Here is a 16867-nt window from a genome sequence, read left to right as displayed (position 1 = left end):
TTCTCTTCCAAGATTTTTCAGTCGCTTTGCAGCAGATTTGAGTAAGACCGGTAATAATAAGTGTGTTTCAATCATTTTAAGGCTGTCAAGAGAGCAATATATGAAGTGAGGTCTCCTGATTTGGCATGTAGACTACCTAAATGTGATAGCTTTGAGCAATGTGAAGAGGCATATTCAGTTCCATGTGGAGTTAGTCTGGAGATCAGCAATGACTGTTGACATCTGTAATAACTAATTCAATAATATGAATCACTTTTAAATGAACAGTGAGGATTTAATATATTATTGCTGTGTGACATGCTCTCCAAAACAGAGAAGTGTACTTGTTGGAATTCAAGTCACTACCAGAAACTTACTTTGTGTTTGAAAATGAAGGAAGAATGAATCCACACTTCTGTTCCCATGACTCCAGCAAACTTCTGTGCTTTCAGTGTATGCCAAAAGCCATCCATGCATATAAGCTGTCAAAACTTCCAGCTGCTCCTTCCAGATGCACGCAGCTCAATTTTACATGATTCTGAGCAAGTCACTTAACATTTTTGCAGCCTTATTAACTTTCACCTGCCTTCCTTACAGTCCTTCGGATAGAATCTAGCTTTTGTTACATGATTGTATGTTGTACAAGCTGTCAAGTCTCAGATTGCTATGTGTTGCCCAAAAGTCTGTATCTTTGAGGGAAATGTCTGCTTGGAGAGTAATGTTATGCTGCATTACATTCCAGTCTAACTAATGACTTAAGCTGAATGCAGTAAAAGCTCAGTGAAGCCACGCTCTTCTCATACTCAATGCCTGATATCTTATTTTTAAATGCAGCCAGTTCTGATCACTGTGTCATCAAACCTGCTGAGTGTTGCTCTTGCTGCCTTGAACTTTTTTTACATTAGCAAGTTAAAGGGGGTCTTGACTTTTCCTAAAACTGCCGCCCTACTGAGAGAAACCGTGATTCTGTGGTCTTTCAAATTGCGAAGTTAGGTTTGGAAGGAAAGAAAATATGTTTGTATTTTACTATTTCTATTCTATATCTTTATTATTACAGCCTTTGGGAAGCTTTTGCGCTCTGGTAACAATGCAGCTTATCAATTATTGTAACGAGAGAGTTACAGGAGCTCTATTCATTCACGTTTGGCTTAGCTGCATGTTAGTTTTGCCCAGTCCTCCAAACATGCCAAAGTGCAAATGAGGAATGTGATGACTATCATAAAGACTAAACTACTGAGGAGCAAAGAAGTTATTCATGCAGAAAACCTAAAATTTTGCATATAGTTAGTATAACAGATTTTTCTAATGTGTTTTATTATGCTTTATCTCTGATGTTTTGGCAGTTTTCAGGAAAGATGCATGAAATCTGTGTGCTTGTACTGAATGAGATATGTTTTAGGACATGTGGTTCTTGCGTAGGAAGCTGTAGCAAAAAGAGAACTGTATTTTTCTTGAAAAGTAGAAAAATGTATTAAAGATAATGTTAATAATTAAAAATAACAATGTTTATTATCATGAGTCTGATAAAAGTAGACTCATGAATAGACTCATAGAATAGAATCATAGAGTCAGTAAGGTTGGAAGGGACCTCTGGAGATCATCTAGTCCAACCCCCCTGCTAAGCAGGGTCACCTAGAGCATGGTAAACAGGGTTGCATCCAGGCAGGCCTTGAATAGCCCCAGAGAAGGAGACTCCACCACCTCTCTGGGCAACCTGGTCCAGTGCTCTGTCACTCTCACAGTGAAGAAATTCCCCCTCACATTCAGGCAGAACTTCCTGTGCTTCAGTTTCTGCCCATTGCCTCTTGTCCTGTCACACGGGACAACTGAGAAGAGTTTGACCCCGTCCCCTTGACAGCCTCCCTTCAGGTACTTATACACATTGATAAGATCCCCCCTAAGTAGATGAGTATAAAAATATTTTATTAAGAAAAAAATGAATAGACCCTTTCCAAGAAGGGCCCAATGTAATGACTCAAATGTGTCGTAAGACCAAAGCCTGGGTTTTATGTACATTTATACATAATGGTTCTTCTGAGTTTTTTCTAGGAAAATTTAATTTAGTTCGTTATTCTGTCTGTCCCCAAAAGGCACATAGTTAAGTCATACTAGCTTTTTTTGGCATGTAGCACAATAGCAAGACTAGTATTTTTATTCTGCTGCTTGTGTGTCTCCATCCCAAATGGCTAGGGACCATTTATGTCTGGTCCTACTGTGAATGGCCTTTAGAGAGGGGTTTCCAGGTTTGAATAATGCAACAGGTTTTAAATAAAGACTATGAGTGGAAAAATGTGATTAACTAGGAATCCTGATTAGGGTTAGTTTGATAAAAATAACTGCAGGATATTTTAAGTTAATTTAAAAACTAAACCAGTGAGGGAATCCAATTTAGAGTATTTTGTGAATTATTCACTTTCATTTTTAGAGTCCTCTGCCTTATTCTTCACTGTTCAGTATAACTAGGTATATGATCCAAGCAGATAACTAAAAAGATTCATTTGTCAAGTTTTGAAAACCTCTGCTCTTTTTAGACAGTGCTGTCATTAGTATTGTGCTTGTCTTCTCTGTTCTGCCAAAACATAGTCCTGGAAATCTTCATTTTATATTCTAGTTTTAAGGGAGACGCAACAAATAGAAGTAAAATACCAGAAATCCCTTCTATACATTGTGGATAAACTTTCTTTATCTTTACTTAAAACTGTTTTAGTTATTGAGGGTAATGGTCCATTGCAGACTAGTGAACATGTGTGTAGTATACTTTATGTAAAGAAGTCATAATTATTTGAGCCCCACTTATATGTTCTTACCAGAATATTGAACAATGAATTTTTCAGTCCTGTAGATTGGCAGAGATACAGTGACTCCAACTTTCTGCAAATATTCTGTGTTGAGATGTTCTTTCTGTTTATCTTTTCAGATCCAGAACGCTAATGACGTGCTAATAGCACCACTGGAGAAGTTTCGTAAAGAACAAATAGGAGCGGCAAAAGTAAGTGCCTGGGAAAACAATTCTTTTTCATTTCATGTTTATTGGAGTTTATCAGTGTGTGTTGAAAGCTAGGCTGAAAGCAGGCATATGTTTTCAAACACATTAGATACCATCCTCATTGACGCATTAGTAAATTAGACTGAAATTTTTGCTGCAGAAAGGGAGATGATTCAGAAGTGTAGTTTAAAGACTGCTTGTGTATACGCATAGGGTAGAGCTCTTGTTACTATTGCTCATTCTTACCACCTGGAGTTGTGTTTATCTTCTGATGTCTGCATTTACATTACCTTGCATCTTGGGTTAACTCAGGACCACAATGAGGGCTCAGACATCTGTTTTGAGAGTTGTGGCCGGGCAGTGGCTGTTGTATAAAGACCCACAGAAGTCAGCATGCTTTGGGCATGCTCTCTCTCTCTTTCCCTGGTTTCCCTCTCCACTTCACATGGCTAGTGCAGTACAGTGATTGTTACCTTTTATATTGGCCAGAGATTTACCCATGATAGAAGATCTCGTGGTAATTCAAACCAGTTCTTCTGTGTTAGTAGTTACATGTGCATTACAGGAACAGTGCAGATTGGCTAGGTCAAGGTTCAGTAGTCAGCCGAGGGAATCAGTTGCATTAAGGCAAAAGAAATGAGCTTCCAGTCTAGAAGAGCTATTTTTAGTCTGATGCTGCAGTCTCAGGTGGGCATCAGTGGCTACTTTGATTACAATCTCCCAGAGATGCATAAAGGCTATGGTAGTCAGGGGTATAGTTAGTAACAATTCCTTCTGTCTACATAAATATACCTGTTTTGAAGCATTTCGCTCTTTGTATTAAACATTCATTGTAAAATTTTCTGGGGAAGATGGGGGAGGAAAATCTACTTTTGATTTAGACATAACACAGCATGTTGTAAGTGAGGTTGTGCTTGTTCCATACTCTAACAACCTCAGAGGAGGAACAGAGATGTTAGAAAGAGAGACTGAAAGCTTATACTTCTTGTACTGCTGCTGTGAATGTATAGCAAATAGATGAGACTATTTGCAGAGGGACTAAATAAATGTGTGAGAAGAATTTTTAGTGTGAACTCGAGGTCAGATTTCTGTGAAAAGGATGTTCTTTAACTGGATATGTTTCTGTGTGCAACTGCATTCTTTTCTCGTCCCACCCATATGCTGCTGTTAGATGCACAAGTGGGATTTTGTTTTTTACTGTGCTGCAGATATCAGTATTTAATCGTAGTATAAAATTATTTTTGGTTTCCAGTAGGTTTTTAATTGTACTGTTCTTTTCCTAATTCAAAAATAGGAACATGTGAACTAGAAATAGCAAGACCAGTACAAAACAGAGTGGAAATTTGGGTTTCCTGAAGCTCATTGTTGGTAAAGTAGAGAAAGTGGTCAGAACAGTCCAGTTCTGGGCTCCCCACTGCAAGGGGGACATGGAGCTGCTGGAGGGAGTCCAGCAAAGGCCTACTAAGGTGATGAAGGGATTGCAGCATCTACCCTATGAGGAACAGCTGCAAGAGCTGAGCCTGTTTAGCCTGGGGAAGAGAAGACTGAGGGGGGATCTTATCAATGTCTACAAGTACCTGAAGGGAGGGTGTCAAGAGGATGTGTCCAGGCTCTTTTCAGTAGTGCCCAGCGACAGGACAAGAGGCAATGGGCACAAACTGAAACAGGAAAATTCTGCCTGTGACAGTACACTAACCTCCATTTCTCTTCAGTTGGCTTAACATTTAGGAGTTTATAAACAGTTAGAAATACAGGATGAGTTGAGTCTGCTACTTACTTAGCTTCAGTTAATGAAGAGATTTGGCTTTTGAACTGTTGTGGGGTGAACTGAACTGATAGCAGAACAGAAACCTTACACGCTTCGTGTTATCTGGACCTGGGCAGTAAGTTTCACAGCTCGACCTCCCTCTTGTTTCTCTGTCATCCCTCTTTCAGAAAGGAAAGAAACAATTCATTGCACATGTTCTTCTCCAAGAAGATGCTAAGCTGTTGCAAGCCGCACAGGATAGCGAATATTTATGTCATGCAATGTATATTGCTAGAATTGTTCCAGTAATTGCTGACGACATTGTAAAAATACCCTGAAAAGAAACAAGACAGCAGTATATTTCTGAGTAATTTGCACGTTAATGTTTGGTGGACTAAGATTTTAAGAGATTAGGTATAGAAGCATGAGATTAATTGTACATGACTTTTGCTCTGGCAATCTCAGCAGTAGGTACAAATGCAAATTGGTCTTTGCGAAGAGCCTTGCACTGTGAGAGCACATATATAGCCAGTGGTGAGTGTTACAATCTTTCTTTTTTAATTGGACTTGCAAATTATGCATTTTTGTACTGTTTTAATCTGAGTTTAGGACCTTTTTTTTGAGGGGAAGAAATGCAATAGCAAGTTGTGTTACTTATGTGCATAATAGGAATCAATATTAGTTACTATTGTCAGACTTTGGTAAAGGGAAGCATGTGAGAGAGAACCCTTAAAAGAGTGCTTACTGGACTTTTTCATTCTTTCTAAAACGCTAGATAAAATTCAGCTGGAGATGTTCACATATGAAGCAGCAAAAATTAATCTAGAGCATTATAAAAAAGCAACTCTCCTCCTCTATCAAAAAAAAAATACAGAAACCGTTTATTAAGAAATGACGTTTTTCAGTATGACAATCTCAATTTTATTTTAATAAGTAATTTAGCAGGCTTTTTCCTGACGTGATGAAATATGTAGAACTATGCTACGGTTATGTTTAATTTAGTGAAGGTAAATATTATATTCCCTTTTCAAGCCTACATAAAATTTAGGTAAAACATATGAATACAGAAATAAAGGAGAAAAAATATGAAGATAAAATATTTTTCTATTAACACTGCGAAGCTATGCTTCAAATATAAGTACAGCATAAATGTAGAGTTCAAAGTTCAAGTGTGTTTTGGAATGTCACAAGAATAACATTAAAGACCAGTTATTCATACGTATTTCAAAAACCTAAAGATACCCAGCAAATTTAAGAAATAGACTCCTTAAAACTTCAGTGTTTGTAATCAGACCAGCAGTATACAAATCTACATCACTTACTTTTCTTGATTTATACCACTTGCTCTTCTGTTTTTATTGCACATATTTCAGTGCTTCCTTTTCTGTGCACACTCAGTTTAAATAAAACTTGAGTTGTCTCCAGAGACTACACAAACCCAGCTTTGCACTGAGTAGCCTGCTGATTTACTCCATCTGAGTTTAAAAAAAATGACCTCTGCAATTATTGTACAAATCATAGGAAAAGCAGAGTGAGCTAACTGGGAAAAGATTTCAGGCATGAAGCAGTTTGCCTTATTTGGTAAATGTGGTTTGCAAGTCCCCAGCTGGTAACTTTGGTGAGATCATTGTGTGATGTGTTATGGGCAATAAAGCCAAATGTTCATGTTTCTTTTTATCCATTGAGGTACAGTATTTAGCCATATTTGTTCCAATGTTCATTGACCTTTAGTGCAACTTAAATCAGATCAAAGAAAACAGAAGTGATTTTGTTTGTAAGACTTAAAAGCATGGTTTTATTTCCTCCTTAATATTCCATCTGTTTGTTTCATAGAATTATTTATTTTGGCCTGGAGAATTACTTTTTATTATTATTTATTTTTATTCATTCATTCATTCATAGCTGTGAGTTCCTTTCTACTTGGGAAACAAATCAATGTTCATTGCTGGGACTAATTTTCTAGCATACATTCTCATATTTATACTCATTTGATCTAGTCATGCAAGAATTAGAGTGCTCTTTATCCATGTCTTATTATTACTATTATTGCTCAGAAGCTGAGGAGCACAAAACAAAATATATTTTAAAGTCTATCAGAAAAGAGTTTTGAATACATATCCAAGAACAGTTAGAAATTTTGTTTGAAAAAGTTTGAGGAATTGTTTTCCTTTGGATCTATAAGATTCTAGCAATTGTTGTAAATCCTATTATTTCTTTAACAGAGAAAAAATAGTGACCTGGTTAGTATTACTCTGGTAGGAAAAGTAGGATGTATTTCATTATAAAGAGCATCTATTACTCAAGGTTTGTGAACTGGAACAGGCAAAATTTGTGTCCGCTAATTTTGGTGCATTTTGATGTCTGAACCACAGAGGGGAGGGAGCTGGGGGAAGGAAGCAAAAAGATAGGACAGGCCCTTTCCATGTTAGAGGCATAATTGATGGCCAAATGTTTCAAGTTGAAATGCAACACAAGATATCTGACAGATACCCACGATAATAGTAACATAGTCTTCATTCTGCAGATTTGCATAAATAATTTTTAAGAACCTATTAGTGCCACTGTGTTTGTTCACATGTCCAATATTAATTCTATGTATGAATCTTTCCAGGATTAGGTTGTTTCCTAAGAAAGCTGAACTCCTTATTCAATAACTAGATGCACTGAAGTATTTTCAGTTAAATGAAAAAATGTACTTAATCTCATCAGGATATATTATCTCTGCTCTTCTATTACGTCCTTTCTACCTTTGCTCTTCACTGATAAGGCTGACAAATGCAGAGAACAAAGGAAGGAGGAAGAGGAGAATTTAAGAGAAACAGAAAGTGGACATTTCATGGCATGGATTGCTTCAGAGAAGAGATTATTTCAGAGAAGTTTTCATGAAAGTACTGTCAAGGTTGCATAGTGCCACAGCTGTCCCAAACTCTTAGCAATTTAATCATGAGATTTTTTTTTTAACCTATGTATCAATTAATCTGTTAATTTGATTCTGTTACAAGCTACGTTGGGTTTTTCTTGTAGAAGCAGCAGTCGTGAGGAAGATGGAAATTTCTTTCTCCATTGCTTTCCTTTCTTTACCTATGTAATATACTTGAGATAGTAGCATAAAAATTTATCTATTATATTTGAGCATTACTGAAATCATGTTATGCCTCTGGGATGTTATTCCCCACCTGTGGTGAAGGGGTTTTATCTTTCTAAATAGAAAGTCACTGTATTGGAAGACCTTTCTGCATCACCATAGATTTCCCTTCTCACTTCATGTTTCCATTTGTTCAGATGTTTGTTGTGTCTATGAAGCTGGTTCTGCAGGGATCAGGGAATAAGCAAACATACGCTCTCCTACCATTTTAGCAATTTTGCTTTCAGCAGAGTGAATATAACATAATTCCACTCAATTGTGTAGCAGATGGCAGTAGCTAACAGGAAGCAAATCGGTAAAGTAACAAAATACAAGCATCGTTACTTGTATCTTGGTGGGGAGATAGGGGAGTACCAAGAACTACATCTTTTTACCAAATGAACTGCTCTTATATTTTCTGGATATTTTAGGCTACAGTAGCCATCACAGAACCATTTGTCCCTACTGAACTTCCCCAAAAGAGGTCTTGTTGGGTGGTTGTTTTGATGAGAAGATTGTCCCTCCCTAGAAGTAAACTGAGAACACTACGTTTTAACAATGCTGCTGAGCAGGCATGACTTTTCACCCCAACGCGATAGTTTGTGTTGCTTTATCAGTGTTGTAAGAAGGGTTCTGAAAATAGATGCTTTTAAAACAAAATAAAATCACTTCTGACATTAACCCCAGACTGTTTCCTTTTTTCCTTCTGTAAACAGCACAGTTTCCAGTTTTGTGTACTACTCTGGAAACTTTCTCATAACATGCTTCTAGTTCTTTCTCAGATAAGAGTTACGCTCACGTTATGCTGACATAGCAAGTGGCATGGAAGAGTGAGCAATGCTGAATGTACTGCTAATGGTTTGAATCAAGAACATTGATTGGCATAGATGGGAGAGAGCCCAAAGACTGTTCTTAAAAAAGAAATTACTAATCAATAAAGAGATATATTTGTCTTCTCTATTCAAAATAAAGGAGCAAGTCCTCCCCCTCTACTCATGCCTGATGAAGCCACACTGCGCTGTGTCCAATACAAGAGAGACATGGCATGGAACTACTGGAGAGAGTCCAGCAAAGGGCTGCTAAGGTGATGAAGGGACTGGAGCATTTCTCATATGAGGAAGGCTGCGAGAACTGGACCTATTTAGCCTGGAGAAGAGAAGACTGAGAGGGGATCTTAATCAAGGTCCACAAATATCTTAAGGCAGGGAGGGTGTAGAGAGCATGGGGTCAGACTCTTTAGTGGTGCCAAGTGACAGGACAAGAGGCAACGGGCACAAAGTGAAACACAGGAAGCTCCACCTGAACATGAGGAAAAACATCCTTACTGAGAGAGGAGGACTGAGCCCTGGAAAGTTGCCACCTCTAGAGATAATTCAAAAGCTGTTTGGGCAGGGTGCTGGTTAACATACTTTAGGTGACCTTGCTTGAGCAGGGATGTTGGAATATTGGAATGTTGTTGGAATGTTGTCCCTTTCTCCCGTGTTGGATGGGATGTCCATCCCATGTGTCAGGACAAGGGGCAATGGGTAGAAATTGAAGCACAGGAAGTTCCACCTGACCATGAGGGGGAATTTCTTCCCTGTGAGAGTGACAGAGCACTGGAACAGGTTGCCCAGAGAGGTAGTGGAGTCTCCTTCTCTGGAGCTATTCAAGACCCGCCTGGATGCAACCCTGTCTACCATGCTCTAGGTGACCCTGCTGAGCAGGGAGGTTGGACTAGATGATCTCCAGAGGTCCCTTCCAACCTCAACCATTCTGTGATTCAGTGAAGCATGTGGCATTGTATTTGAATAACTTTTATATTCTTTGCAACCTTTTTGTTCTTTAGTGCAAAAAGGAAAGAAGGTGGTTATTAATGAAATTATGTGAAATGGTCTCTTCATGCACATTTTAGATTCAAGAGATTACTAGTGTACCAGTGCATTCCTGAAGCATGCTTCATTTTTGAGGTAATCTAGCAGATTAAATAAGGCATGGAGAATGTGAAACTGCAATATACCTCCAAGAGCAGGGATGGAATGCCAATGGGATGAACAGGGGTGAGGAAGGGAGCAACATCACGTATGGGATGCCAGCAAAGCAGCTGCTCAGGGAAGCAGGTGATGGTGACTCAAGGGGACGGAGGAAAGGATGAAGAGAAGGGAGTGGTAGCAGGAATTGGAGAGTGGTGAAAGATGGAGGGAGGTTTTTCACTACCATAATATGATTTTTTAAACCATTTAAACCATTTAAAAAATGGCTTTTCTTTTTATAGTTGAAAAAACTCCACTGCCCTGGTTATTATAATGAAGGTAATCCTTACTGTAAAGTGCAAAGATAAGACCATGCTACTAATGTTGTCATACCTATAGCAGCTCTGTGCTATGCTTACACTGTGCTAAGCATCTTCGACACTTCTGTGAACTTAATTTAGCAAATATAGAATCAAATCTGCCTTGTATGTCTTTAGTATGAGAACTGGAGCCCCAAGAAAAACAAATGTTTCCTCATTGCTAAATCAGCACAAGATTAGGACCAATTTCTTCCACCCTTCTGAAAATAAGTGCAGGTGGTAGATTCTTCCCTATTTAGTCCAGGTACTGATATGGAAGATTTGGCCAAAATTGGAGCTGTTTATTCCCTGTACTTAAGACCAGTTCATTTTAGTATTGTCCACTGTAAATTTTGCTTTCCTTCTGTCCATGCAGTTCCTGTGTGGCACTGTTTCAATTGAGGATTCTGCTACAGTGTACTAGGCCTACTCTAAGGTGATATATTTGTGTTTTCCTTCTTTTCTTTTGATTGTTCCAGCTAGTCACTTCATCATCTAAAGTGAACTGAGATTTTTTTATGTATACTTAAAGCAGAAAAAAGGAGGGCAATATATATATTTTTTTAAATGGAGTGGGTTAGCGTTAGATTTCAGGAAGCACTGTAAGCTCATACTCCAACGAGATAATGGGAGGAGCAAACACTACTACTTTCTACTTACATATTGAAGATCTGCTCTCAGGCCTGATTTTATAAGCATTGATGATAACAGGTTTGCACAGATGGTGTTGCCAGCTCTGTTACTTCCGCATTTGAATATTCAAGTCACAATATTTATTGCGCTGGTTACCATTTATGTTTGAAGATTAGCGTGCCTCAAATCTGACTTGATTCCTTTCCCTGTAGTACATAAGTAATGACTTGGGGTTCAGCTGTATCTTTCATTGAAATTTAGTTTCTACTTAAGTTACATAGCTATGTTGATTTCAGATAAATGTCTGGATTGCTTAGGATCCAAACAGTTTATTCCACATGATTTTCTGATGAAAAATACAGTGCTAAGTTGAGCTTTTTTCTGAATTCCTGAAGAGTACAATTAACATTTTTTTTTTTTTTTTAGCTTAAGGGCACTTAATTTTTATTAGGAACAGCAGGCCCTCTTGCTAGTATGATAAACCATTTTCAGTTTCAGAAAACAATTTTAAATCTACTTAGGAGAGAAGTTAAAAAGTCAGTTTCTGCCGTTCTAGGGAGCTGCTTCGTATTACTTAAACAGTAATACGTTGACTAATATCCTAAGTAAGATATTCCATCAAAAAATCCCTCATATTTGGTAGACAGTAAAAACAATAAAACTGAATTACGTGTGTAGACTTACCAACCCTGCTGTTTGGGCAGTGATTTAACAGATTCCCAGACATGTAGCATCTACTTTTGGAATGTGCAAGTGCCAGATAAAGTCAAGACAACTCTGCAACTTAAGAACAGAGAGTCTAATGTATTCGGCTTTGCGACCTGCCAATGTTGGCAGGTTTGCATGTCTTTTCACAGCAGTGCTGGGAACTTTTAATTTTTTTTTTCCATTTCAAGAGCAAATTATGGGGAGAGAAACAAATGACATCCTGAAAAACCAATAATAAATACTGCTATTTGTTCATTTAATGCTAACTCCCATTTGAATTTAGAAACTTTAAAACAAAACTTTAGATATTAGAAATAGTGAAACTTTTTTTTTGTCTCCACTGATAAGTACATTCTGTCTGCATACATCTCATGTAATTAAATAAAAAAAAATTAACAAATGGCTTCAGGGTTCTCCTCTTATCAGAAATGCTTTTAAAACTACCTACTATTTCAACCTGTCAAGACATTACAAAGTAAAAAGAAAATTTTCTTTGGGATATTATGAATCTGAAAGTAAATTGTCTTTTGTAGGATTATTCAGTATTTTACACAGAGGTGATCGCCATCCTAAATATAGATTAATTTAGGGCTCTTTAAAATATATTGTAGCTTTTATGCATCTTATACTTGATTTGAACTGTGGTTATCCTTTAAGCTGCCTGTTTTTAATATCTATCTTTTAGCTTTAATGCTGCTAAACAAAACTTGTATTCCCCACATATTGCTTTATCATTCTTCATAGTTTCAATATGTTCTTTCAATGATAATTACTTGTGTTTTACACACCTTGTTCTCTTCTGGGTATTCATGGCTTGCATATAGTTATTCTTTTTTAGTAAAGAATTAATTTAAAGATTAGTTGTCAAGTCATTCACTTTTTTACATGATGCATTCAGCTTCATTTGGGAGTGTTTTCATTAGCAGATACAAGTAACATAAAATCCTAATTTATATCTGTATTAGCCCCTTTTTATAATGAGCAGCAATTGTTCCGATATTGACTACAAAATTACTCTGTTTCCCTTCCTAATTTATTAACAGTACGTGAAGGATGCCCTTTACCTTCATAGCTTTATCATAGTCTTGGAGAAACCATGTGGCCTTGTGATGTATTAAATTGTAATTGGAAGGAGGAATAGGAGGGGAAAAAATCTATTTGTCTTTCTCTCTTTTCTTTCTGAAAATCTCTCTTAGCCTTATCTTGAACTGCAAGCATTCAAATAACAAGTCAAAATCTCTTCCAGAAAGAAATCTCACCATCCAAGTGTCTGTCAAAACTCAGTGTGTATTCTCAGATGCCTACTGTAATTCAGATTTTATTAAAAACAACCGCTCCCAAAACCCCCACCTTCGTGAGTGTTCTGAGGAAAACATTCCAAATATGAGTGTCCATTAAGGCAATATAAAATGAAAGGCATGAATTTAGTTCTTCTGTTCTCAAAAAAAGTTGAGACTCTGAAATCTCATGTTTTTCCAGAAAATCCGTAGCACCCAAACTCAAATCAATTTTTCTAAGACTGAGTTCATTTTCTATTCTACAGGTCTTTTTTTTTTTTTTTTTATTATTGTCATTGACTAAGAAATCATCCCCCAAATACACAACTCCAAACAAAATAGCAATAACTTTGTAGAAATACTTTTTGAATTGTTGTATGAAAAGCAAATAAAAAGATGGCTTTGAAAAATACATTTGAAGCCTGAAATTGCAGCAATGAATGATCTCCACTGTGTTATTATATACACTTTTTTTGCAATTTGTGTCAAAGAGAAGCAAAGGAAATGTGGCTCCACTGTGCTCAGCAGAGTTCACCACTGATTCCATCTTTTTTCATTGACAGATGTGTCTTACTTGATCTATATTCTGGTCTTACTCTGTTGTACTCCTGTGCCAGTGAAACCATAATTTACAGTTTCTACAGCTCAGATTGAGTTCATGAGAAAAATGTGTACTAATTTTGGCTGAAGAAAGAAAAAGAATTGTCATGACTGCGTTTCACAATATCTGCTGATTTCCTAATTAAGGGATTCCCACTGAAAATTTTTCTCCCAGTAGTTTCTTTGTGATGTTTTCTAGTTTTGTTTTTTTTCTTATATTGCTTCCTTTGGAAGTTACCGCTTACCCAACATGTTTATTTAATAGATACACAAATACATACTTATTGAAAATTAACCTAGCCTGAATGTACTGTTTTTTTTGTTGTGAAGATTTGCACATTAAAGTTTAAATATGAATATTGGGACAATGAAAGAGTAAAAATGTTTGATTTAGGGACAAATTTAGCCAATATATGCGAATAGATAAGTATAGCACCAAAAGTAATTGCAACTAGAAAAAAATGGAAAGCAAAGGGAAGGATACCAAAGGCTTTGCAGTGAAAAAACAATGGGGACTAATTTATGTGCTGGTTTTGAAATAATATGTTGGACATAGAAAGTAGTGATAAATCTAATGAAAAATAAGATTTAATCAAATAAGAAAAATCCAATAAAAACAAATCTGATTTCTTGCTGTTCCCACCAGAAAAGAGAAATCCAAATTCAAAATAAAACAATTCTTTCTTCTTTACATCCAAAATGCAATTTGTGGTTAAAATTTGTGGAATCATGCTAGTGTTTAGTTGCACACTTATTATCAGTCACACAGCATGGAGTCAGAATCTTTCTGAACAGGAAAAAATTGGCTTACTCTTTTGAGTCACATTTTTAATAATGGCTGATCTTTTCACAGCCAAGGATTTTTCTAAAGAATGATCAGAGAACATCCCTTGATTCAAACTTTTAACTGGCAGTTCTGTAATTAGTGATAACTTGAGCAAAATTTGTTTACAAAAAGAAAACATTTTAGTTTTGGAGATTATTTAATCAGTGACTAAACGAAACTGCAGAGGAAAACTAAGTAGAAAGATCAAATGCAGGAATCTAGGTTTTGTATTATATGACTTGATTCTGTCAAGGGAGTATTGGAAGTCAGTAAGACTTCATTACATCCTAAAAGCTGAGCATGTGGTTAAAAGGCTGTCCTTACGGGGTTGTTAGAAACCCATATCTTATAATCTGTAACATACGTATCTTCTGAACCAATTTAAACTTGTGACTCAACCCACATGAGAACAGACAAGCAATTGCAGACAGACATTTAAGATACTTGGAGTCTGCTTAATGTGGTGTATGCAAAGTGTATTGATAACTTACACATCAATATAAAATATGTCAAGGGTGATTATTTTACAGTTTGTCTTTTTCTGTGTTTAGAACTTACTACACCCTCTTAGTGAGCTCAAACTTTTTTTTTTTTTTTTTTTAATCTTTATGTTCTAGCTGATATTTTGGCAAAATGATTGATACATTTCCAGGGCAAAGAGGAGGGATGAGAAGAGGATGTATATGAAAGATGTGCAAGGAAGAAAGGCAGCCAGAGGCTGAAGGGTGAGGGATCTCATGGACCTATTGCAGAGGTCAGCAGTAGCATCTCCCTGGTGCTCATGCACTCTACACTAGGTGTTATAGCTAATGTTGGCCATTCAGCAGGAGTTTTCTTATTCAGCCACATCTCTTTTCTGGTCAGGGTTTGCAAAGTGCAATCAAGAGGCAGAAGCAATCCTTGGTCCCATACGTTTTGAGGAGCTTAGGGAGATGGTTTCACATGGAAATTCCTTTCACAAACCTCCTGGTTTGTTAAAAAGCAGGAGTCTTAGCTTCCCAGCTATGGATTGCCGGGACCAGGATTCACATGATTTGTGTGTGCAGCTGCTGTGTATGAAAGAATGTTTTGAGGATTAGAAAAGAAAAAGCTAAAACTGCAATGAGATAAATCTCAATGACCCCACTTAGGATGCGGCTCTGTGCTATGAGTCACTGCCTGAATTTGCGAGGTGAGAGTTTTCTTGGCATAAACTGAAGTGTTTTTTCTCTTCCAGAAAATGAATCACCTACTTTTTTGTTAATTTTTATGAAATAAACAGTTTCCAGAGGCTTCAGTAAACTCAAATATGTGCTTTTACTGGCATATCAGAGGATTTTCAAGCAAAGGGCCTCACTTACCTGTCAGGGCCAGTATTTTTTATAATGTTCCCAGAAACACATCTGAGAGCGATTTGTACAGTGCCGGAAACACTGTCCTGCTTGCACTGCACTGTTATTCCCCAAATTATTGCCAAGTAAAGACAGTAATGCAGTCAAAACTGCTGAGCCATCTTCTCAGCCTGTTTTTGTTTATTCTCCTTACTTTCTCCACTTGCAGTTTGTCTTAGAAGTGAAAAATTTCGATGTGACATAAATCTGAAAGAAAGTAATGAGTTAGTTGGATGTGCTGTCACTGGAAACCCTGCAGTCGGGCAAGAAGTTGCCTTGGTATCAAGGAAGCTCCAAGTTGTTAGTTTTCTTTTCATCTTAGCTGGCATACAAATGATAACTTTAAATATTGAGCATAACTTTGCAGCAGAGCTGACAGATCACTTCCGTATGTTCTCTGAGGAGCAGGTAGCCAGCAGGTAGCAAAGACCAAGAATGTGCAAATTCTGCGTATCCTCACTGACAGGGCCAAGGAGACCTGCTTGAAGTTTCCTATGAGGTACAAGATGCCTCACAACCTGTTAGTATATATGAAGATTTTTTTGTCTTGGTCTTGGAGGAGTTACACCTATTTAGATGAGATTATTTTACTTTCTATGTTCTCATTCTTACATGTAAGGAATATTGCTAATGGGATGTGTAATTCATGGTTTTGCTGTGGCTTTTAGCACAAAATCTAAACAGCAGATTGGGCATATTGAGAATCACTTCAGTGTTTAAATGGACTCTGTTCTTGGTGTTGATATGCTGCATGATAGTAGGGGAGCTACTTCAGACTGCCAAGTCCATTTTCACGCCTTTTTTCTTTCATTCTCACCAACTAATTTAGACTTCAGGCTCTGTGTTCCAGCTCTTATTAACTAGAATTATGTTCTGATGTTAATGGGATGTTAATAGTACCTGACCTGACTTCCCAATTGCCTGTTCCCAGCATGTTGGCACACAGTCCGACTTGATTCTGAGGTGAGATGAGTTGCTTGCCAGGCAAGAGCAATGCCAGCCTCTCCAGTTTGATACATCTAGGGAAGTTTGACCTGGCTTGGGCTGGCTGATTCCTAGTCTTCTTCAAATAGCAGGAGCTCTGTCAGCGACTCCATATCTCATTCCTTATCTCAGACTCTTCTGTCTTTGGTGTCCTGCAGCAGAGCAAGATGAACGTAGTGTTGGCAAGTCCAGTAGGCTCAAGCACCAAAGACATCTGTTGCAAGTGATGTGTTCTGGCAAGCTGAAGTTTGTTGGTGCCCAAACGCACTGAGGGTGCAATGCAGACAGGCCTCTGAGGCACCAAAGGCAAATGTTAGATCAA

At 37.4% G+C, this 16867-nt stretch overlaps 1 protein-coding gene across 4 annotated transcripts in view; it reads left to right on the top strand.

Annotated features, from left to right (window-relative positions):
• The window catches only part of ARHGAP42 (Rho GTPase activating protein 42), a 159943-nt gene that overhangs the window by 86168 nt on the left and 56908 nt on the right, over positions 1-16867 (top strand). For all 4 annotated transcript variants that reach the window (XM_062567301.1, XM_062567298.1, XM_062567300.1 and 1 more), the window contains one exon: positions 2897-2968. In XM_062567301.1, coding sequence (XP_062423285.1) covers positions 2897-2968 — 72 coding nt within the window. The remainder of the gene's footprint in view (positions 1-2896; positions 2969-16867) is intronic.

Source organism: Rhea pennata, chromosome 1, assembly GCF_028389875.1.
Source record: "Rhea pennata isolate bPtePen1 chromosome 1, bPtePen1.pri, whole genome shotgun sequence".
Taxonomy (NCBI): domain Eukaryota; kingdom Metazoa; phylum Chordata; class Aves; order Rheiformes; family Rheidae; genus Rhea; species Rhea pennata.
Note: the sequence above shows the minus strand (reverse complement) of the source record. Positions and strands in the feature narration are given on the sequence as shown.